Source organism: Ranitomeya imitator, chromosome 5 (genome assembly GCF_032444005.1).
Source record: "Ranitomeya imitator isolate aRanImi1 chromosome 5, aRanImi1.pri, whole genome shotgun sequence".
NCBI classification, from domain to species: domain Eukaryota; kingdom Metazoa; phylum Chordata; class Amphibia; order Anura; family Dendrobatidae; genus Ranitomeya; species Ranitomeya imitator.
Genome location: NC_091286.1, coordinates 94,916,248 through 94,940,833, shown reverse-complemented (window position 1 = coordinate 94,940,833; position 24,586 = coordinate 94,916,248). Strand labels below are relative to the sequence as shown.

Here is a 24,586-nt window from a genome sequence, read left to right as displayed (position 1 = left end):
CCTGTGTGTTCCCAACCATTTACTATTGATGCTGCCTATGCGGCATCAATAGTAAAAGAAAGTAATTTTAAAAATAGTACAAAAACAAAAAACCTGCTATACTCACCCTCCGTTGTCCGCTGAGCCGCTTGTGCCTGCCGCCATCTTCCTTTCCCAGCGATGCTTTGCGAAATTACCCATAAGACCTAGTGGTCTCGCGAGACCACTAAGTCATATTGGTAATTTCGCAAAGCATCCTGAGAACGCAAGATGGCAGCAGCCGCACGCCCATCTGCACAGCGCCGTTGGATCCCAGGAGGCCGAGAGACAGGACGCTGAGGAGCAGTGACCAGAATGGTGAGTATATTCAACTACAAGGGGCCCTCAGATCGTTAGGTGAGTATGTTTATTTTTTATATTTTTAACCTGTGACATACGTGGCTCGGTAATATAGTGCGTCACTGGGCAATATCCTACGTGGCTCTGTGCTGTATACTACAAGGCTGGGCAATATACTACGTCGCTGTGCAATATACTACGTGGCTGGACAATATACTACCTCGCTGTGCAATATACTACGTGGCTCTGTGCTGTATACTACGTGGCTGGACAATATACTACGTCGCTCTGTGCTGTATACTACGTGGCTGGGCAATATACTAACTGGCTGGGCAATATACTACGTGGCTGTGCAGTATACTACGTGGCTCTGTGCTGTATACTACGTGACTGGGCAATATACTACGTAAATGGGCAATATACTACGTAACTGGGCAATATACTACGTGGCTGGGCAATATACTACGTGACTGGGCAATATACTACGTAACTGGGCAATATACTATGTACTGGGCAATATACTTTGTAACTGGGCAATATACTACGTGGCTGGGCAATATACTACGTGGCTGGGCAATATACTACGTCACTGGGCAATATACTACGTCGCTGGGCAATATACTACGTGACTGGGCAATATACTACGTGGACATGCATATTCTAGAATACCCAATGCGTTAGAATCTGGCCACCATCTTGTATAATATAACAATCTATTAAAATTATAGTAGGAAATCGGACAGCTCTCCTGTTATTGAGGAAGTAAATGTAGCGGATAAGATTTGGGGAGCCTCAAGCGTAGACGGCCAGATAGCAGCGGACACCGGGACTGTAAATTTCTTTTTTTTATTTCTTTAACCTTTTTGTTGTTGGAATATTTCTTTGCTCTTTGTCAAGTAATCCTCTGATAGTGTGATGGTCATTACCTCCATAAATCAGTACAGTAATGTAAGAGGAAGAAAGCCCATCGGCTCTAGTGGAGTGAGTGACCTATCTCTCCGAAGACCCAACACAAACAACTATCTTTCTCAAACAATAAAGTAAAGCTCATTTTATGAAATAGTATTGATCACTTTCCTTTTGGTGCAATGGCATTATGTTTGCAGTGTAACGTGAGGCTTATAGCTAAGCACTTCTGTCTAACAGATTTTCTCCTTAGCAGGTTTCTAACCTCTTGCTCTGTTGGATCTCCTCTTTTGTTATGGGATTTAGTGTCTCCCACTCCTATCCAATTTGTTTTTCATCTTCTCTTGATGTACTACAAGACTCAGTACTCGGCCCTCTTCTCATCCGCACCTAGGACCAGGGCTGTTACTGTAGTTATTGAGGTCATACTTGGGCACTTGTACCTGAAAAACCTAAAGGGCCCCATACAAAGTAGATGAAAGTCATCCCAACCCACTGATTTTGGTTGGAATTTCAACTGTCTGATAGCGTCTTCCTCCTATCTCCATTTTGAAAACACATGAACACTTAGCAAAGCTCTCATATGGGTCCTGTTGGGGGAGATGACTGTCCGCTGAATAAACTTTCGAATGGCAGCTAACTCAAATGTATGTGCAGCAAAAAATACCTACAGCAACATAAAAAGCACCTGTAATGAGTCATGGTCTATATGGAAGTTCTTGTCTAGTGCTTCAGGGGTTAATGCTACTAGGATAACCCCTCCTTAAACTAAATGTTAGCCCCCGGGAAAATAAACCTATACTTACCTCCCGTACCATCTCCGTTCCAGCGGTGTTGGGACTTGAAGCTGTGATGCAGTGGAATAATAAGTGATTCCTGGTGTCAGTCAGCGCTGGCATCACTGTCTCCGCCTCCTGTCGAAATGAACATGAAGAGGAAGTCCAAGATCAGCTGTAGCCTGGATTTCCGCTTCATGTTCAGTTTGTCCGAAGGCGGAGACCTATGTCACAAATCTTACTCTAGCCAATAACTGGTTGAAGATTTCTGGCAAGGCGAAGCTATTTATGAATCAGTAGCATCTGACGCGACCATGCGCCCTTACAAAATCCCTGGTATTGATGAATCGCTCCCATTTTTCCTGGGGACATAGGTTTTCCTAAAATGGAAAACTGTATTTAATTAATGTGAATTTGCAAAGTGTAATTTTTTGGGCCACTTTTGATCATTATTTTGCATCAATACTCGTAAGCTAAAAGAAACATACACTGTGTTCCAAATTATTATGCATAAAGAGTTTAGGAGTGATAAGGTTAGAATTTTTTTGTTTGTCATTTAAACTCATTGATGGTGATGTGTGTCAGGGCTCTTTATATCACTGAAAGCAATTGCAGATACCCGTGCAAATTAGTTTGGTAGGTGTGTCCAAATAAAGGCAAGACTACTTAAGAAGGCTGTTCCACATTATTAAGCAGCCTACATTTTTAGCCAAAGTGGGAAAGAAAAAAGATGTGTCGGCTGCTGAGAAGCAACAAATTGTGGAGTATTTAGGTCAAGGCATGACTACAATCAACATTGCCAAGACACTTCATCGTGATCATCGCACAATCAAGAAGTATGTAACTGATTCCCAGCACACACGTGTGCGTGCTGATAAGGAAAAATTGAGGACTCTTTCCAACAGGCAATTGCATAAGGTTAAAAGAGCAGCTGCAAAAATGCCTTGTCATAGCAGCAGACAAGTTTTTGAAGCTGCTGGTGCCTCCAACGTCCCCAGAACAACAAGATGCAGGGCCCTTCAGAGGTTTGTAGCTGTGCATAAGCCATCCTGTCGACCACCTCTATCCACTGCACACAAGCAGAAATGGCTCCAGTGGGCCAAACGATACATGAAGACTGACTTCCAAACTGTTTTGTTCACCGATGAGTGCTGTGCAAAGCTCGATGGTCCAGATGGATGCTATGGGCATAAAAGAGGACAAACTTATGGTGTGGCCACCATCTTCCCCTGACCTCAACCCCATTGAGAACCTCTGGAGCATCATCAAAAGAAGTGTCTATGATGGCGGGAGGCAGTTCACATCGAAGCAACAGCTCTGGGAGGGTATTCTGTCCACATGCAAAACAATTGAAGCAGAAACCATCCAAAAACTGACAAATTCAATGGACGAGAGAGTTCAGAGGCTTCTTTCGAACAAGTAGAATGTAAATGTAAATGAACAATTGCAAATGTAACATCACCTAGAATAAAGTTTTCACTTGAAAACTGTTTGATTTCATTTTGTAATAAGCTGATAATGCTTATAACTTAACAATTGACCATTTTTTTGTTCACAAATAAAAAAAAGGTTGAAAACTCTGCTGTGCGTAATAATTTGGAATATGCATTTTGAGTGTTTATTTTTTTTAAAAGATACTGTTTTCATAGGCAGTTTGTTCCAAAACATTGCAATTATACTAGAATAGTAGATGACTGGAAAATAACAATGACTGCAATTCAGATAGGTAATTTAGAGAGAATATGAGGAAATATTATTTGCATAATAATTTGGAACACAGTGTATAATGGAAAGGTTGAACTTTGTATTCACTGCCAGTTTTGGCTCTAAAATACTGATGAAACATACTGAGCAGAAAACGGAGTGAAAGTATATAATCTTACCTCCAGGATATCAGTACATAGAACTCACCTTGTGCTGTTTTTTAATGAGTTTGAGACTCGTCGTGTAATAATGGGTCACATTCCTGACATGACTGATGGTAATGAATGTATATTCTCTGGATTCGTCCCACGTACCAGGACACTTTCCATATAGGCTTATCATAATCAACCCACTCGAACATTCTTAATTAATGGACAAATATTTTACTTGGCTTTGGCATAAAAGCCTTTTGAAACATGGTTTGCATACACTGATCAGAAAGTTTTGTCTACATACTACTATGTGGTTATTTAACTCTTTGCATTATTAGACTATACACCGCTGCCATTAGCGTTTATCTGCCTTCTCTCTGTTCACCATTCATTGCTTTCTTCTTGGTGCTCTCAGATGCTCGGCTTCTCAACCCCATATTTGTTATCCTCTATTCATGTCCTGGCCATCTTACTTTCCTCATTTTACGTATTATTACACCTCACATATCTCTCTACGTTTTTATTTTTCTCAGTCTTTTTTTTTCTTTGCTCGCTTTACCTCGTAGTCACTTTTTCTTTACGTCTTCCTTCTATTCAGCCCTCCAGCCTTTATTCTCCACGATGTTCCTAATTTTTAGCCATCTGGGTTCTTTAGGCTGGAATCACACTTACTGTTCTTGTGGACATTTTTGGTACAATTTTTTCAGCCAAAGCCAGAGGTGGATGGTAATGGAATGAAAGGACTTGTACTTCTTCACTGCACTGCGGGTCTAACTGTCGCTTTAATTTTTATGGTACATGTGAAAATAAAATATATTACAAAGTTGATCAGAGAAATCTACTTTTTTCCCCTGCTAGAAACAGTAGCAACTGCCTTGTCCTATCTCAGTAATGAAAAAGTCTGTCGTCACTGAATACAGATTTTACCCGAAAATTGAGACTTTTGATAACGACTGATCAGTCTTGTTGGAGAAAGAAGCAGATTTCTCTGATAAGATATTTTACAAAGTTGCTTATTTTCATGTGTACTATTGATTGATGAAATACAAATTCAAACTATGGTTACTTTTTAACTTATGGATCAAAAGTAAATTTGACATAAAAACGGTGAGTGTGATTCCCTCATTAAGGTGTTCTTCCATGAAAGGCTGAAATGGGAATATCTGTCTCTGCTGCACTGGTCTGGACTACAGAATCATTATCGCTGACGTTATGGATGTACCTCCCAACTTTTCCAGAATAGAAGGAGGGACAAACAGTGTGGTGCACATAGTTTACAGCGGCACACTCACACCCCGCCCATTTACCATTTCTTTCTCCCCCAGCTGGAGATGTCAGAGTGTTCTGTGGCAGTGAGGGACATTCAGCAGATACCCGAGACTGTAGGGCCTAGACCCAAATCCAGAACTGTCCGCTGTATCCGGGAAGATTGGGACAAGAGATGAGTGGATTGATTCACGGGTTTCTAATACGGCATCCAGGTCAGAAGTACCTGGTGTCTGAACGTGAGGCCCACGAATTCCTTATCTTCCGGCATCCCCAAAGCGTCTCTCTCTTTGTAGCTAGGGCTGGTATGACATCATCTCTGCGTCGTACTCATCTCTAGTTGGGACCTATGGATGTGATTTCACCAAAACTACCCTCAAAATACGCTACTAGACTGTGCTGTGTATTTTATCTCTATAAGCTTCAGGGTAGAGCTTGACAAAAGCGTATATTAAAAAACGCGATTGCATTTTTAAGTGCAGAATCAAAGCTTTTCTGTACTATTAAAAAGGCATTAAGGCATGTTCACACGTTCAGTATTTGGTCAGTTTTTAACCTCAGTATTTGTTAGCGGAAACCAGGAATGGGTGATAAATACCGAAGAGGTGACGTGTTTCTATTATACTTTTCCTCCTAGTTTTGACCTACAAATACTGATGTAAAAAACTCACCAAATATGAATGTGTGAATGAGGCCTTCAAAGTGCTGCCTCAGATCTGCAACAAAAGCACATCAAATAAGGGGGAAAAAGCATGAAAAAATGCAGCAAACATAGAATAATCAGGGAAGATTGTTATTTCGTCGTGTGGTGCGGACACCTACACAACTCGGCTGACATGGGTGAGGTCCAGTCCTATACGTTGATTTAGATTTGTATGTGTTTACGGGTCCAAAGCTGGACTAGTCATAGAATATTATTCATTACACATGTGCTTTTAGTGAACCTGTGACCACAAGCCGTAGTTTTTGTTGTGACTGTTGGTTCTGTTACCTTATCCGTGATTCACAATAATTACCCTATTGATGATATATTTGTGTATGTTTATTGAGCTTTTTTAATGATTATTAATAAATGGTGTTACTTTTATATATTTGAAGTGGCAGTTTCGTGACTCCTTTTTTCGGATGTTCTATACTATTTTGGAGTTTTGGAGTGTTGTTCTGTCCGTCTGAGGACTTATATATGTGTCTCGGATCTAATTATTTATTTATACCTCTATAAAAATAGCAATAAAAAACAACGCAGCATTTAGTGTTCAAAGGAGAAAAGATATCAATCATACTTTTTTACGCCATTTATTAATCACGATAAATAATCTGATCGCTGTATTGTATAGGCTGTTACGATTACAGGGACACCAAATATGTTTGTGTTATAGTGTTATTTGTTGATTTATGTTTATTATTTTAAAAAATGGCAGTAATAATGACAGATTTTTTTTTCCTGCGAGGCTGTGAAAATCTTGCCAAAGAAAAAATGTATTTCAGGCTGTCCGGACTTTTTTTTAGGAGGATTTGGAGCAGAAACTGGGTGTGTGCACACAGTGTCTTTTAAATGGAGTTTTCTTCACAAAGCCACTTCAGGAAAAAGATGGTGTCTTTTTTTTTTTCCTTGAAGTGGCTCCACTGACAGTTTTGCCATAGTTTTGGCAGGTGTCTCCTCCTCTTTTTACTATACAGTTGTGCTCAAAAGTTTACATACCCCGGCTGAATTTTTGCTTTCTTGGCCTTTTTTCAGAGAATATGAATGATAACACCAAAACTTTTTCTCCACTCATGGTTAGTGTTTGCGTGCAGCCATTTATTGTCAGACTGTTGTGTTTTCCCTTTTTAAATCATAATGACAGCTCAAAACATCCAAATGACCCTGATCAAAAGTTCACATACCCCATTTCTTTATACCGTGTATTGCCTCCTCTAACATTAATGACAGCTTGAAGTCTTTTGTGGTAGTTGTGGATGAGGTTCTTCATTTTATCAGATGGTAAAGCTGCCCACTCTTCTTGGCAAAAAGCCTCCAGTTCCTGTAAATTCATGGGCTGTCTAGCATGAACTGTGCGCTTGAGATCTCCCCAGAGTGGCTCAATGATATGGAGGTCAGGAGACTGAGATGGCCACTCCAGAACCTTCACTTTGTTCTGCTATAGCCAATGACAGGTCGACTTGGCCTTGTTCTTCTCAGTTTCTGCCCCATAAACTCTGCAAAAAGACTCCTTGTGCACATAGCCTGAGGGAGGATTTCTTGTCGAATCTGCTCCAGACAAGACCCTTTGTCAAGTCAAACAGCTGTAAAACATAGTCAGGGGGGAAAACACTTAAAAAGCCCTCTCAAAACCTGTTTAAAACGCTTCAGACAAAAAAATGTAAAAGAAAAACAAAGTGTTTCCTAGAGAGGATAATTTTAAAAAAAAGAACTCATCAGATTTTTCCATCTCCACAAAACTTTCCGTGAACCTAGCATTAGGGTATGTGCACGTAACGTCTTTTTTAGATGCAAACCTATATGGTTTTTAAAAAAAGAAAACACTTCCGAAAACAGGGCCTTTTTTTGCCTGAAGTATCTTTTGTATCATTTCGATTCCTGAGAGCTTTTTGATGTTTTTTTGGTTACAGGCAGGTTTTTCTTAGCTTTTTTTCCGATGGTTTTGGGGCACTTTTTACTGCCCTTTTCCAGTCTTTTTTTTTTTTTAACGTCAAATAATAATAATGAAGAAACTACTTCTGGTTTTTGCATCTTTTGAACACTCCCATTGACTTTCATTGGATTCCTGATGAATGGCCATCTCATTTCTTTAAGTCACTTGGCATCTTTGAAAACCTGAAATTTATCAAAGATACTCAAAAGCCTGAACATAGGCTTGGCAAGTCATTGTTATGTAGCAATGTATATGTTTAACCCTTTGAGCATTTTTTGTAAAACTTGTTTGACAGTTTTTGGCTCAAAATCCATCTGAAATAGACTTTGGCCCCAATTCATCAAAGCAATTTTGCCAGAACTCTGGCAACTGTAAATTGCTTTCAAAAATCACAAAATTTTTGCTAAAAATGTTCACAAATTTTAACATTTACATAAGCCCAGATCTTTGGCTTGAAGGGGGCATGGCGGGGACGTGATGCGTGATGCGCTGTGCTGTTCCTTATGCCAGAAATCTTACTCCAGTCAAAGACTGGAGTAAGATTTGTGGCATGGCACACGCCACTGGTTAAATACTCCTCATTCTTTAAGAGGCATGTGTCTCTTAATGAATCAGGAATTTCTATCTCCAACATACCTTCTAGGGCCTTCATGTTTACATACCTTTAGGGTGTACTAAATGCAGCATTTTTTTTGGTTCAATTTAAGTGATTGTCCATTTTCATGTAAATTTTATTTTGCATACATCCTTGCTCGTGCAGAAGAAACAACCTTATTAATACATATGGGACTAATATTCAGATGGCAAAACATCTGCAATTAATTCTCTCCATGTGAATATCCACTTATTTTTTGGATGTTTCAGTTCATCATGTTTCTATAACATACTAGATGGTGGCCCGATTCTAATGCATCGGGTACTCTAGAATATGTACAGTATGTATGTATGTATATAGCAGCCACATAGTATATAGCACAGGCCACGTAGTATATAGCACAGCCCACGCAGTATATAACACAGCCCACGCAATATATAACACAGGCCACGCAGTATATAATACAGGCCACGGAGTATATAACAGTGACCATGCAGTATATAACACTTCCCACGTAGTATATAGCAACCACGCAGTATATAACACATCCCACTTATTATATATGTATATGTATGTATGTATATAGCAGCCACATAGTATATAGCACAGGCCACGTAGTATATAGCACAGCCCACGCAGTATATAACACAGCCCACGCAATATATAACACAGGCCACGCAGTATATAATACAGGCCACGGAGTATATAACAGTGACCACGCAGTATATAACACTGCCCACGTAGTATATAACACTGCCCACGTAGTATATAGCAGCCAAGCAGTATATAACACAGCCCATGTAATATATAGCACAGCCCACGCAGTATATAACACAGCCCACATAGTATATAACACAGCCCACGCAGTATATAACAGCCCACGCAGTATATAACACTGGCCATGTAGTATATAGCAGCCATGTAGTATATAGCAGTGTGGGCACCATATCCCTGTTAAAAAAATAATTAAAATAAAAAATAGTTATATACTCACCCGCTGGTGTCCAGCGAATGCATTGCGAAATTACCCAGATGATTTAGCGGTCTCGCCAGACCGCTAAGTCTTCTGGGTAATTTCGCAATGCATCTCTGGGAACGGAAGCTGGCAGCAGGCGCGAGCGCATCGTCGGTCTACGGAAGGTGAGAATAGCAGGTTTTTTTTTTATTATTATTTTTAACATTAGATATTTTTACTATTGATGCTGCATAGGCAGCATCAATTGTAAAAAGTTGGTCACACAGGGTTAATAGCAGCGTTAACGGAGTGCGTTACCCGCGGCATAACGCGGTCCGTTAACGCTGCCATTAACCCTGTGTCAGCGCTGACTGGAGGGGGGTATGAAGCGGGCGCCGGGCACTGACTGGACTGAAGTAGGGCAGGGACTAATTCTCGGCCGGACTGAGCCCGTCGCTGATTGGTCGCGGCCTGGCGGCAGCGACAAATCGGCGATGCGAGATTTCCGTTAAAGACAGACGGAAGTACCCCTTAGACAATTATATATATAGATGGTCACAAAAGATTGTAGAACATTTCTGAACACTAGTACAAAATCTAGTTTCACTCCTGTCTTTTACAAGATCGAATGTTAGTAAATAATCTCATCTGTAATTTTAAATAATCTCCAATGTTTCACTTTACATTAGTTATACAAATGATGGACTAATAAGATTGTTTCATTTATTTACATAATTAATGTTCCTTGTAAATACTGAATATTTATTAGTGTTAAATTGCAATAATCCCCATTTAATTTATTTAAAAAGTGAAAGTTTTACATTATTGCATTAAATTCTAATTAGGCGCTTCCACATTGCCTAACTGTTTAGGAAGTAGATTGCTGGCTGTAGTAAAAAGTCTTTTTATTAATCCATTCTCTAGTATGCTTTGTGACACCTGTAATTTTTATCTAGATGTTGAGATTAAAAATGTTGATAATCTTTTTGTCTTCAGCTGTCAGGAAAGCTGCCAATATTCGAAGGAAAGCTCTCTCCTAAATATGTACCACTTATTATAATATTAGCTCGCATTTAGCACTCATTTCACAGCTGCTTAATTATACTGTGTATGTAGCATTAATTATAGTATTTATTCATCTGTGTGGTCTCTAATTTGTAATTTCTCCCTAAGTAGAGTATCCTACAGAATCCTGTGCTCCTCTGGGAAAAAAAAAGGAAAAAAAGATATGAGAAGTATCGTATAACGAAAATATTCTCACTTGTCATAATTAGAGTAGAGCAAATAAATTCACAGGGCCCTGGTCTGGCATCCTTGGCGGTACTCATTGGCAGTCCTATGACCTGGGACCTGCGAACTTCATTGGCTGGCACTTGACCCGTCGCAAAAGCCTTGTAAACGCTAGAGTCGCCCTGGATGCCGACATTCAAGAGCTGGCCAAGAAAATTCACAGGACTGGTATGGCGGCACGGAGTACCGATGTGGATGCCGGATCAGAGTTCTCTAAATATTTGTGCTCATCTCTGGTTATAATGTTCATCTCTGTAAGCCACAACTATGCCTGGGACATCAGACGTCAGTGTATGTGTGACAAAAGTGATAAATTAATCATGTAATACTACATTTCTTGGCACTGGTACAACATCTAGCGTAAGGCCAGACTAGGCAGTTATGATGCAGTTGTGGCTTTGTGTCAGAATAGTATGATAGGTGATACATGCAGGGGCGTAGCTACAACAAGTGCAGGGGTTGCAATTGCACCTGGGCCCTGGAGCATGGGGGGCCCTAAAATTCCCTTTGGCCTATATAAAAAGACTATTGCTATTAAAGATTTTAAATATTTGGGGGCCCTGTTGGAGCTTTCGCATTGGGGCCCATGAGTTTCAAGTTACGCCACTTGATACATTAATTATTTTAGTTAATTAAATTAATGCAGATTTTTGCAGGAGAACGACTTTTCTGTAAAGCTGTGCAGCTTCTGTTGCAGAAAGTTCTGCAGTTGCCTTATACACCTGAAACAACTACATTCAGATGAATGTGACTGATTTTTAGTTGTAGAAATATTTGCAACAAAATCTGCGGTGTGCGAATTCACCCCCAGAGATTGGTAGTAGAAAATGTTTGTTTTTCCCAAACCTGCATACTTTATAGAATCTCCCATCAACATTTTTACCCTTTTAATGTATTGCAGTCATCATATTATACGGCAGTGTGTCCTTACAATTGCTTATTTTGCCTTTCTACCCAGATAATTCTTCTGTTTAACAATGATTAGATTGCTTTGTCCTGAAGAATAATTGTGAAAATTTCAAACGCGTTGACAAAAAATGCATCTATCTACATTAGTCTCCGGCTTCAAAGACTCCTTTATCCAGGCAGCACAACATTAACCTATTCGTCTCCACTATTGGCATCACATGATTAATACAGACGAGTTAAATCCTTCTAAGTTTTATGTAGTAACATGAAGTCTCTTTTCCCTGCATGAGTCCTCATTAGATCTACAACCCTACCTCACTGAAAAGTCCCTAGCAGCCCAGCTACGCCTTCTCTATCTCCTGACCCAGGTGCTCCAGCCTCCCTTGCTTTTATGTCTCCGTTTCCTTTTGTTGGTGAAGTAGGATTGTAGTTCTAATGCTTATTCATGCACAGTTTAGATTAGGAAAATAACTGCATGAAAAAACGCACTTAATGTACACAGCATTTTTCATGCCAATACTTTGCATTTTTCATGTGGAAAAAAATAAACATTGCAAAAAAGCACTGTGTGAATTTATCCTAAGAGTTGCCAGATATCCACGTAGAGTACTGTAACACTCATGATGTTCATAAAATAAAAAAGAAGATTTGACAGAAATCTAATGTGATTTTTTGGTTGTGTTTACAATTTTGGGTATGCATCATTTTGAGCAAACGCCATTTTTGTACATTTTCGGTAATTGTAGATGAATTTTGACATCGTAAATCAAATAGCCATTTATGCAGTGTTCAGAACAAGATGACAACTCATTTCATGTCCTTTATTTTGTCTGGTATTTACCAACTACATATTTTTTACCAGATGAAAATAATAGAAGCAACATATCTGAACTAAGTGACATAATTATGCAGGGCACATAAGCAATAATTTAAGGTGCATTTTCTGCTCCACATTGTAATCACTATACACTTGTTTTATTGTCCTCATAAAGAGATGCAAGCAAATCTATTAAAATGTTCTTTTCTTCTGCACAATCCATGGAAATCTATGTTCTTTTTAAGCAGGATAGTTCTTATTAGTTTTGAAATTGCCAAATGCTATTCATCTGAGCTAAGCACACTCTACTTTTGCGGGATGTTTTGTTCGGATTCCTCTGTAAATTTTCGAGTTTAGAGTTGCTAGGCAACGCTCTTCTCCTCTAGCATCACTTAAATAATCGGGTCAGAGGGAGCAAATCTGTATCATCTAAAATCTCTTACACCAATACGCTCTTATTTTTCTATGTAACATATTTCTTTTTGTTTTTTCCTTATTTCTTTTTATTTTAGGAAATGTGATTGTGCATGGGAACACACTTGATAGTTACACCACAGTTGCTACTCTCATGTCATTGGGAGTGTGTGGCTCTCGAATTCATTTTGTACAGCCTCCACTTACATCAAATGTCACTTGCTTTAACAATTATGCCATAGAGGAAGCTGTGCATAAAGGCTTATCGGCAGCTGGCGTGACTACCTACTACAACAGTAAACTGGCGCAATGGAATGATGGCGCTGACCCAGATCCTATATGTTGTGCGTCATTTACCACCGATTCAAAACCACTGAAACTATCCTGCATTGTGAGTACAAAGAGCACATCCTGTTTTGTAAGGAGAAACTTGGAGAAATGTGTTTCTTTTATATATATATATATATATATTTATATTTATACAGAGTCTCACAAAAGTGAGTACACCCTTCACATTTTTGTAAACATTTTATTGTATCTTTTCATGGGACGACAGTGAAGACATGACACTTTGATACAATGTTACAATGTAAAATAGTCAGTATACAGCTTGTATAACAGTGTAGACTTGGCGTGCCCTCTAAATAACTCAACACACAGCCATTAATGTCTAAACTGCTGTCAAAATTGAGTACACCCCTAAGTGAAAATGGTCAAATTGTGTGCAATTAACTATATTCCCTCTCCCGTGTCACGTGGCGCATTAGTGTTACAAGGTCTGTGAAGGGGCAGCAGGTGTGTTCCATTTTGGTGCTATCGCTCTCACACTGTCTCACGCTGGTCACTGGAAGTTCAACATGGCACCTCAAGGTAAAGAACTCTCCGAGGAAGTGAAAAAAAGAATTGTATCTCTACATGAAGATGTCCGAGGCCCTAGGCTATAAGAAGTTCGCCAACACCCTGACACTGAACTGTAGCACGGTGGCCAAGACCATATAGTGGTTTAACCCCTTCATTTTGTTTTTTGTTCCCATTCTTCCCAGAGCCATAACTTTTTTTTATTTTTCTGTCAAAATGGCCATGTGAGGACTTGTTTTCTGCGGGGCAAGTTGTTTTTTTTATCAACACCATTGGGTTTAACATGTATTGGAAAACGGGAAAAAAATTCCAAGTGCGGTGAAATTGCAAAAAAAGTGCAATTCCACATTGTTTTTTTTTAACATATTCATTAAATGCTAAAACTGACCTGCCATTATGATTCTCCAGGTCATTATGAGTTCATAGACACCAAACATGTCTAGGTTCTTTTTTAAATGGCGAAAAAAAAATTCCAAACTTTGGTTAAAAAAAATGGCACCATTTTCCGAGACCTGTAGTCTCCCTTTTTCGTTATCTCGGGTTGGGTGAGGGCTTATTTTTTTTGCAAGCTGAGCTGATGTTTTTATTGATACCATTTTGGTGCACATACGATTTTTTAATTGCCTGTTATTGCATTTTATTGCAATGTTGCGGCGAACAAAAAAAGCGTAATTCTGACGTTTTGAATTTTTTATCTCGTCACACCATTTAGCGATCGGGTTAATTATTTTTTTATATTAATAGATCGGGCAATTGAACCCACAACTGTTAGAGGCACATGTCAGCTGTTCAAAACAGCTGACATGTGCCGGGAAAGATGTGGGCTCAACGCCGGAGCCCACATCAAAGGGAGGGATTCCGACTTGCGCGTACTATTGCGCCCAATTTCAGAAAGGGGTTAACACAACATGTTCCACTCGGAACTGGCCTCACCATGGTCGACCAAAGAAGTTGAGGACATGTGCTCAGCATCATATCCAAAGGTTGCTTTTTCAAAATAGACGTGTGATTTCTGCCTGCATTGCTGCAGAGGTTAAAGGATCAGCCTGTCAGTGCCCAGACAATACACTACCGCACACTACATCACATTGGCAATAAGAATAAACTCACAGCGATTTAATTCATGCCACTTGGTTGGGAGCATATTTTACACAATGAGTATTTATAATCCCCCATGTTGTTTCAATGGATGATAATTGCAAACTCCTGTACTGTATTGAAAACCAAAAGAATAGAGTACTATACAATATATAAAATGTATCAAAAACTTTATTACATTTTTTAAGTACTATTGGTAAAAGCACCATTAGAACAGTAATAACAACAACAGTAAAACAAGGACAAATCCCTAGTAAGAAGCATAGGCCCTGGGTATATATAGTGATCTGTATATAGTCTGAGTGAACACCACCAATGAGGTAGTCAGAGCTAATCCTGATCAAAGATGAGCTTGTGTACCATTGGCAGCACGATATGAGGGATAATAGTTAACAAGCAACTGCAAAGGACTATAAATATGCTGCTCTGGAAGAGGATTCCAGTGGCAACTTGTGAAGCCCTAGTGAACTCCATGACTAAGTAAGTAAAGACACTGACTACTTTACATTGTATCAAATTTCATATCTTCATTGTTGTCCCATAAAAAGATATATTAAAATGTCTAAAAAAACGTGAGGGGTGTACTCACTTTTGGGAGATACCTTATATATTGTGTATATGTACACAATCAGACGAGGTGATTTTCTGGATTTGTTTTCTCATTTTGACTCTCATAGTTCTGGTCTACCTATGATGTCAATTACAGACCTTCCTCATCTTTTTAAGTGGGAGAACTTGCACAATTGGTGGCTGAATAAATACTTTTTTCCCCACTGTATCTCATCATATGGCCAATCAGAGTGGATAGTATCGGACTGTGTACGGAGACATGCCTATGACATGGAGAATGGTAACCCCCCAATTGTAAATTTGTTCATTAGGAGGATATGCAAATTGTCTCTTCAGAGAGGAAGAGAACTAGAACTCTAGTGCCACCTATTGGAAGTAGCAATCCTAACGAGCCTTGTCACATGACTTAGGATAAAAGCCAAACCAGAATCTCAATTTGCAGACACTATATTTCGGGGTACTGCCCCTCGTCAGTGCAAAGTGGAGATCTGGTTTGGCTGATTGCGAGGCATCTGACCGGGATCCAAGAAGTATCGTTTATCCTTGCGGAGAGTGACATGTTAAGCATGTTGAGGTGAGGAGACTTAAAGCCGCAATGCTCCTCTGGGAAATATGCAAATTGTCTCTTCAGAGAGGAAGAGGACTAGAACTCTAGTGCCACCTATTGGAAGTAGCAATTCTAACGGTCAATGTCGACCCTTTAACGAGCCTTGTCACATGACTTAGGATAAAAGCCAAACCAGAATCTCAATTTGCAGACACTTCATTAGGAGGAGTAAGAGAGGAACATCGTAAAATGCTCCAAAATTGTGATTCATAAGAGGGGTGGCATGAGTGTCTATCAGCATTGTTTTTACCAGAGGTAATGATGTACTGTATATATCTGTTTTGCTTATATATTATTTTGTCTTTTAGGCATTTTTCAGTTTTTGGAAGAAGAAAGTAGACTACGATGCCTTTAAGGCAGTTAACAGTGCCTGCTTGATATATGATGGAAAGCTGGTTATTGATACTATGTTTCACACCAATGATTCTTCTATAAGAGCAGCTGGACCGCTGACCAAGTACTCCAATAGATATTATGCTAATGAGTGGTCTCACAGCTATTTCAGTGCCAAGGAGATAGGCGTTCAGCTGGCTGCTGCCATGCTTCCTCTTTTTGACCCGACACTCGAACCATCACCAGAATGTAACAGACTTATCCCAATCTATAAAGGACCTAAAATGCAAGGTTAGTTTCTAGATATTTCATTGAGCCTTATTGCAATGACGTTCTGGATTATCTTGAAGAGAACTATGTAAATGGCCAATGGAATATGGACAACTCTCCGAAATGCTGCGAATAAAAAGCTGTTTGATTATTTTCATCTAATTTCCATGTATTTTGGTGTGCTGAAAACGAAAAAAATATTGAAAAAAATCCTGGACGTCAGGATTTGCCACAAAATGCAAAAATATCTTCAAATTTAGTATATTTTTCTCAATTTTTGGTATTTTTTTTATCTTAGGGTTTTGAAAGTCAAAATTACTATTAATTAATTCACATCAATGCATTGAAGATATACAATGCCAAAAAAATATAACTTTCAAAGAAAAGAACTTTCAGAGTGAGCTAATGAAACCAGCATCAGCATGTTGCAAGCTGAACGAGCAGGCTCTGACATTCTCGGGCTTGATTCAATTGTTTTATCTTGGTTCTCGCCTGTTCACACCTTTTCATCTCAGTTTGTGTTAGCTCGTGATATTCAACCGTGTTTCCCCAAATTAGCATTATGGCTCAGCGGAAGTGTATTAATTCGCCTGACAGTTTCTGTTACATTTGTGGTGAATATACAGTGTTGAAGCAACAGCTGAATATTACAAACTTTGTGAAAAAAGTATACTTCGCTTATTTCGGACTAAAGCTTGGAGATCAAGATAAAGCTTGGGCGCTTCATAAATGTGTAAACGGTGTGTTGAGGACCTCCGAAATTGGTTCAAGGTTAAGAAAAAAGCTTTCCATTATGGGATTCCTATGGTATGGTGAGAGCAAAAGAACCTTAGTGACGATTGTTACTTTTGTTCGTGCGATGTGAAAGGGTATAATTCAAAATGGAAGCATTCTATTTCATACCCCAATATTCACTCAGCAATTCGGCCCATCCTCCATGGCACAGATATACCAGTACCCAAGGCCCCTGCTACCTTGGAAGAGATAACTAGTTCCGATGAAGGTGGAGTCATACCTGAACCAGATGATGAATCAAGTTCTGACTTTGAAGCTGATACAAGACCAAAATTGTTTTCCCAGGAGGAGATGAATGATTTGGTAAGAGACTTGAATCTTCCCAAAGATGCCACTGAGTTACTTGGATCAAGGCTCAAAAGCAAGAATTTTTTGTTGCCAGGAGTGTCTTTTTCATGGTTCAGACATCGTGAAAATGAGTATGTTCCTTACTTTGCCCAGGAAGATAAGTTGGTTTATTGCATCGATGTCGAAGGTTTGATGGGTCAATTCAAAATCCAATATGATTCAGCACAATGGCGTCTTTTTATAGATTCTTAAAAAAGAAGTCTCAAAGCAGTTTTACTCCACAAGGGTGGTTTTTATGATTCCATCCCTGTAGGTCATTCTGTACACCTCAATGAAACCTACGAGAACTTTGAATTGGTTCTTCGTAAACTTAAATATAAAGACCACGATTGGCAAGTGTGCGGGGATTTGAAAGTCTTGTGCATGCTGCTCGGGCAACAAGCTGGGTATACCAAATACCCTTGTTTTCTGTGTCTATGGGACAGTCAAGACCGACAAAATCACTGGACCAAGAAGAATTGGCAGCCGAGGGTGCTCACAGTTGGTGAAAAAAATGTCCTCCAAGAAACTTTGGTTCCTCCCCATAAAGTTCTTCTATCACCTCTCCACATAAAATTGGGATTGATGAAGCAATTCGTAAAATCACTTCCAAAAGATGGAGAATGCTTCAAATACTTGGTCACCAAGTTTCCAGGCATTAGAAGGACCAGACATTAGAAGGATTATAGCTGATTAAGAGTTTATCAATACCATGACACATCCTCAAAAAGAAGGGTGGTTTGCATTTAAAGAGGTCGTAGAGAAATTTTTAGGCAATAGCAAAGACCCTGACTACAAAAAAATCGTCGGACGAATGCTGAAAGCATTTCAAGCTTTAGGTTGCCTGATGAGTTTGAAAGTGCATTTCCTCCATTCCCACCTTGACAACTTTCCTGAAAATTTGGGAGTTGTGAGTGAAGAGCAAGGTGAACGATTCCACCAGGACATTAAAGAGATGGAAAGAAGATGCCAGGGAAGATGGAGCATTACAATGATGGCAGACTGCTGTTGGACGCTTCAGAGAGACATTCCAGATGCTACTCACAAGCGTAAATGTACCAAGAGAAGCCTCACAGGGAAGAAGAATCGATTTTAGTGTGCGTTAGTGAGCTCATTGCAGTTAAAAAATGATTTTCATGAAACATTTGTAATAAAAAATTAATTTTATGAGTCTATTTTCATTTATTTTGAGGTATTGTCTTATTTAACATAGTTACTTAAATTGTCAGAAAACGTGATGTCCTATGACAAAACAGAGGTCATTTTCGGATTCAGCGCACTTAAAAACATAAAGATTACGTGGAATAACCAAAACCGCTCTAGAAAAATTTTTTTTTGCAGACCTGTGTAATGCCGAAATTTGTGGAAAAGTAAAAATCACCTGTCCTCTGTTACATCACTTACTACAAATTTCCAAATTACCCCAAAAACAAGAACTGTTCAGCAGGAGCGTCATAAAACAGGTTTCATGACTAAGCAGAATAATACAAGCCTTGGATCACCATGCACAATTCCAAGTGACAGGTCTAAACAAGGGGCAAATCTGGGCTTGGTGGACATTTTGAGAATGATACCACTTGGAGTACATGGGGACCTATTCATTATTACATTTCAGCCTTTTATGTCTAGTTTTGGGTGTTTTTCATCTGTTTTTCATTTGCACTTTATTCTTCCTTATTTTAATTTGAGTTTCTTAAAGTCTATTTTATACATGTTCGCCTGTTTGCTTTTTTTTTAATGCCCATCATTGTGGACAGGGTTTTCATGTGTTGTTGACTAATTCTTCAATTATGACTTTATAAACAGTTGTAAAATGTTTGCTCAAGTGTAGTCCAGTCTTCACCCTAGAGGAATTTTTATGTACATCTGACATTTATTTACAACATTTCTTCTTGTGACTTTTGTCTCTAAAAAAGTAGCAAAAAAGGTTGGAGGCAAAAATAAAGAACATTTTTCATTTTGCGGACAATTCAAGAACCCTGTGCGCTATCTTGAAGAAAAACCTCAATGCATACAAGAAGGCGCAAAAAGAAAAGCGTCCATTCGTCTATTGATGAAAAATCAGCATTTGATATAAAAATGAGGCTAAAGATAAAGATCTGAAGCTTGTGTCACTCCAGCTCTATTCCCTGCCCAGCACTATCTTCTCCTGGTTGGCTGACTGCTGTGTGACTTTAGGCAAAGGAGCCGTTAGTCAAGCAGGAGGAGGCAGCGCTGGGCGGTAAGTTTAAGTGCCACATCAAACTGTATTTTGTTTTAGGATTATTACTGACTTTCATAGACAGTGACCTCTGTAGGACAATGATCTAAATGTAAATTCATAGACAGTGATGGAAACACTGGGGTTCAAATGTGACATAATTTGTGCCAATTTATACTGAGCATTGTAGACATGTTGACATGTTAGGCATGGTTTTTCAACATGTGCATCAAGGGGCATGGCCTATCAGGAATGAGGTGTGTCCGACTCCTAAATCATTATTTCATGCACCAAAGTTACATGGTCTTTGTGGACCAAAATTAGCCAGGTGCCAAATGATCAAAAGATACACTCTAACCAGCATTAGAAGAATTTAAAAAACTTTCTAAAACTTTGCATTTTCTAAAACTTAGCTTTTGTAAATCATGCCCAGTATATGCAAGGAAAGATAAAAAATAAATAAATTGACCTATAATTTTATAATGATAGACTATGTTGCTTTTCTGCCTTATCAGGTGGTCTTATTCCTGGTGGCTATTACTATTTACATGTCACAAAACCTGCAATTCCATCTCCTCTAGAAGCTCAGATGGCACAGCCAAGTTATGTAAGTAAAACAGTGTGACATACAGTGTGCATGTGTTCAGCATATGTATATATATATGTGTATATATATATATATATATATATATATATATATACACACATATATATATATATATATATATATATATATACAGGGTGATTATAAAAGACTGGATGGTGGCCCGATTCTAACGCATCGGGTATTCTAGAATATGTATGTAGTTTATTTATGAAGCTTTCACAATAATGCAATTTATACAAAGGATTCGGCCGGCCGCGACCAATTAGCGAAGCGTGGTTCAAGTTCCGCGCCAATTCGCGGGCGGACTGCAACTGTCGCTGATTGTTTGCAGCTGGGCGTGACCAATCAGTGAAGCCAGGGTCGGCTCCAGGTTTTTGAGGGCCCCGAGCGAAAGAGTCTCAGTGGGCCCCCCTCTTTAACACATACCACGATTCATGATGCACAGATACAGCAGAGAAATATAACACAGCCCACGTAGCGTAGAACACAGCCCACGTAGTATATAACATAGCCCACGTAGCATATAACACAGCCCATGTAGTATATAACACAGCCACGTAGTATATAACACAGCCCACTTAGTATATAACACAGTCACGTAGTATATAGCACAGCCACGTAGTATATTGCCCAGCCACGTAGTATATACCACAGCCCACATAGTAAATAGCACAGACACGTAGTATATTGCCCAGCCACGTAGTATATAGCACAGCCCACGTAGTAAATAGCACAGGCACGTAGTATATTGCCCAGCCACATAGTATATTGCCCAGCCACGTAGTATATTGCCCAGACACGTAGTATACAGCACAAACACGTAGTATATAGCACAGACACGTAGTATATTGCCCAGCCACATAATTATTCCACAGCCACGTAGTATATTGCACAGCCACGTAGTATATAGCACAGAGATGTAGTGTCATCATCTCCCGAGACCGCAATGCATGGACCGGAGCATTGCGAGGAGCGGGAAAGGCCTGGGCTGGATCCAGGGGCTGACAGAAGGTGAGTAAATATTGATTTTTTAAATTTTTTTATTATTTTTAACATTAGATCTTTTTACTATTGATGCTGCATAGACAGCATCAATAGTAAAAAGTTGGTCACACAGGGTTAATAGCACTGTTAACGGAGTGCGTTACACCGCGGCATAAAGCGGTCCGTTAACGCTGCCATTAACCCTGGCCGTTTGACCGCGACCATTCGGCGACTTGGCATTTCCATGACAGACAGACAGACAGACAGAAAGACGTTAGTGAGCCTTAGACAATTATATTGTAGATTCACTGGGTTTTGCATTCATATTACTGCAAACATATATCACCTGTTAGTAATAATATCGTATCGAAGGGTCACATCTCTAAGTTTGTACGTTGCGTGTACAGATTTGCTTCTGACTCACCTGGTGGCAGGGCAGCAGCAGATCCCAAAATGGCGACTATGCAAGAGAATAGTCCCCCAAGTCTCCCAATCTGACTGTGTGCTGCTTCTTCCTTTGGGGGTATGTCAGAGATATTGTTTAAGTGCCGCTATTGACAGCAACACTGGATGAGGTCCGGGACCGTATGACCGCCACTTTAATGGCCATCGACAGGGACATGCTGTTTGAGTCAAACTGGATTCACACATTGATGTTTGTCGTGTGACAAAAGGAGGACACATAGAACATTTTTTAACATTATGTCCTGAATTTGGAGTTTATGTTCATTATTGTGCATGTAATATATTTTGAAATATACCTCTATGAATCCCAATGAATCTTTTATAATCACCCTGTGTATATATTGGGATAGAATCTGCATAATTAGAATTTTTTATAGGAAATAGTAATGCTTGTGTGCCAACTGAGTGTCTTCGGTGTGCTTAAATAATATGTTTGAGTTCTCCCGCCCGGCATGTCTCACAGCTACTCTACAGCCACAACACATGCAGCAATTGTCTGTTTGTTAGGTAATCCCCGCGTGTGTTGTGACTGTCATAAAGCCACCAGCTTTGCAGCCTTGAGGACTCTAATATATTATTCGAGCACACCAAAGTCACTCGGCTATCACACGAGCATGGTCGGATAACACCTTATCCCAGCATGTTCGCTCCTCACCAATAGGAAACCAAAAAATCAGATCTGTCTTTATAGAGCCAGAGAAGGGTCAACATAAATGGAAAACAAGCAGGTGGGAAGGTGCAGTTAAATGATTGGCCTCACCGTGAAGCACCAAGCACTGTACTTGGTTTAAAGTCATTCTGTGCTGACAGAGTCCCTTTAAAGCTGATCTGTCATAATATTTCACAACACAAACAGTATATACTGTTAACTAGGTCTTTTAGACTTAATGAAACTAATGTACTTACCGTATGCACTCACATATAAGCCGAGTTTTTCAACACATTTTTTTGTGGGATGAGGAGCCATGCAGACCAGGATAGGGATGAGGAGCCATGCATACAAGGATAAGGATGAGGAGCCATGCATACAAGGATAGGGATGAGGAGCCATGCAGACCAGGATAGGGATGAGGAGCCATGCATACAAGGATAGGGATGAGGAGCCATGCATACAAGGATAGGGATGAGGAGGCCATGCAGAACAGGATAGAGATGAGGAGACATGCGTACCAGGACAGGGATGAGAAGGTCATGCATACAAGGATAGGGATGAAGAGCCATGCATACAGCGATAGGAATGAAGAACCATGCATACATGGATAGGGATGAGGAGCTATGCATACCAGGATAGGGATGAAGAGCCACGCCTACAGGGATAGGAATGAAGAGCCAGGCATACAATGATAGGGATGAGGAGCCATGCACACAAGGATAGAGGTGAAGAGCCATGCATACAAGGATAGGGGTGAAGAGCCATTCATACAATGATAGGGATGAGGAGCCATGCAGAACAAGATAGGAATGAGGGGACAATGCCTACACGGTTTATACTCGAGTCAATAAGTTTTCCCAGTTTTTTGTGGTAAAATTAGGTGCCTCGGCTTATACTTGGGTCGGCTTATACTTGAGTATATATGGTACTTTAAAATCCATGTCAGAATGATTTTATGACCCTTTTTGAATTGAATTAAAATTATTATTTTATAAGTGCACATCTAGCTGGACCAAGACGACTTGTCTTAAGATCAGGATTATACAGTCGGTCGGACATAAATTTTCAAAGAAAGTAAACTAGCCTCATCAAATCTATGATAATTACTTAATAATGTATGCAGTTTGTATTGTGAAATCTAGTAAAAGACCCAATTTAATTATGAACCAAGTTCAATAGTGTGAAACTAAATTTGCAAGATGTGCATAGAATTGTTTGGTTTTACCTACCTTTATCGCTTCAGCCTTATTCATCATCTTATTAAATACCTTTTACAATGATATTTTAGGGACAAGAAATGATAACTGGCAAAGCACTTAATGGAGATTATTTCCGGCTCCACATCAATCAGTACAGCATGGTGGAAGCTGTAACTTGTTTATCTCTGAAGCCTTTTCCTGCATCCAATTTCATATGCCTATATGGACAGCATGAACGACTTCTAAATAATCTGTGCTCTCGATTTAAAGAAGGGCTCATTCTCGACCTCTACAAGTAAGATACTTAACCATACTACACTATTGTTACCTTTGTAAACAGATGCTTATAGTCTAGCCAAACACCATAGTCAGATATATACAGAACTCATAATATGAAAACAAACATAGTCTTTATTCATATAATTAAAATGTACATGATTGTGTAAAAAGAAAAAACGGAAAAGACATACAACTTGTAAAATTTGAGAGAACAAGGGCACTCACATTGCCTATGGAACCAGATAGCCACCCTCACACAATGCACTTTTTGCATGCTTACTTCGTTTGGGGATAAAAAGCTATACAAGAAGTAGTGTGGCACAATAGCAAATTTGAGAATAAATGGAATAGTACTCAGCAGTATGTAGAAATATGTGTGACATATTTCTGCTTTCAAGATACTGGACCTTTAAAAGGATTAAAGGGGTTGCCCTATAGACTTGGCAGTGACGTCATGCCCTGTCTACAAGCAGAGGATAGCTACCAAAATACTCACTGCTCTCCACGCTGGGACTATGGGCGTGTGGAGCAGTGAATATTCACTGATCTTTAATAGCGGGCACAGTGTTAGCCGCATCCGCCGGCTTCCTGCAGCTGCCGGGCA

At 39.5% G+C, this 24,586-nt stretch overlaps 1 protein-coding gene across 1 annotated transcript in view; it reads left to right on the top strand.

Moving 5' to 3' along the window:
* CFAP61 (cilia and flagella associated protein 61) overlaps positions 1 to 24,586 on the top strand; it is a 411,230-nt gene that overhangs the window by 310,184 nt on the left and 76,460 nt on the right. The window contains exons 22-25 of the mRNA XM_069768933.1: positions 12,837 to 13,129; positions 16,180 to 16,495; positions 20,312 to 20,403; positions 23,793 to 23,998. Coding sequence (XP_069625034.1) covers positions 12,837 to 13,129; positions 16,180 to 16,495; positions 20,312 to 20,403; positions 23,793 to 23,998 — 907 coding nt within the window. The remainder of the gene's footprint in view (positions 1 to 12,836; positions 13,130 to 16,179; positions 16,496 to 20,311; positions 20,404 to 23,792; positions 23,999 to 24,586) is intronic.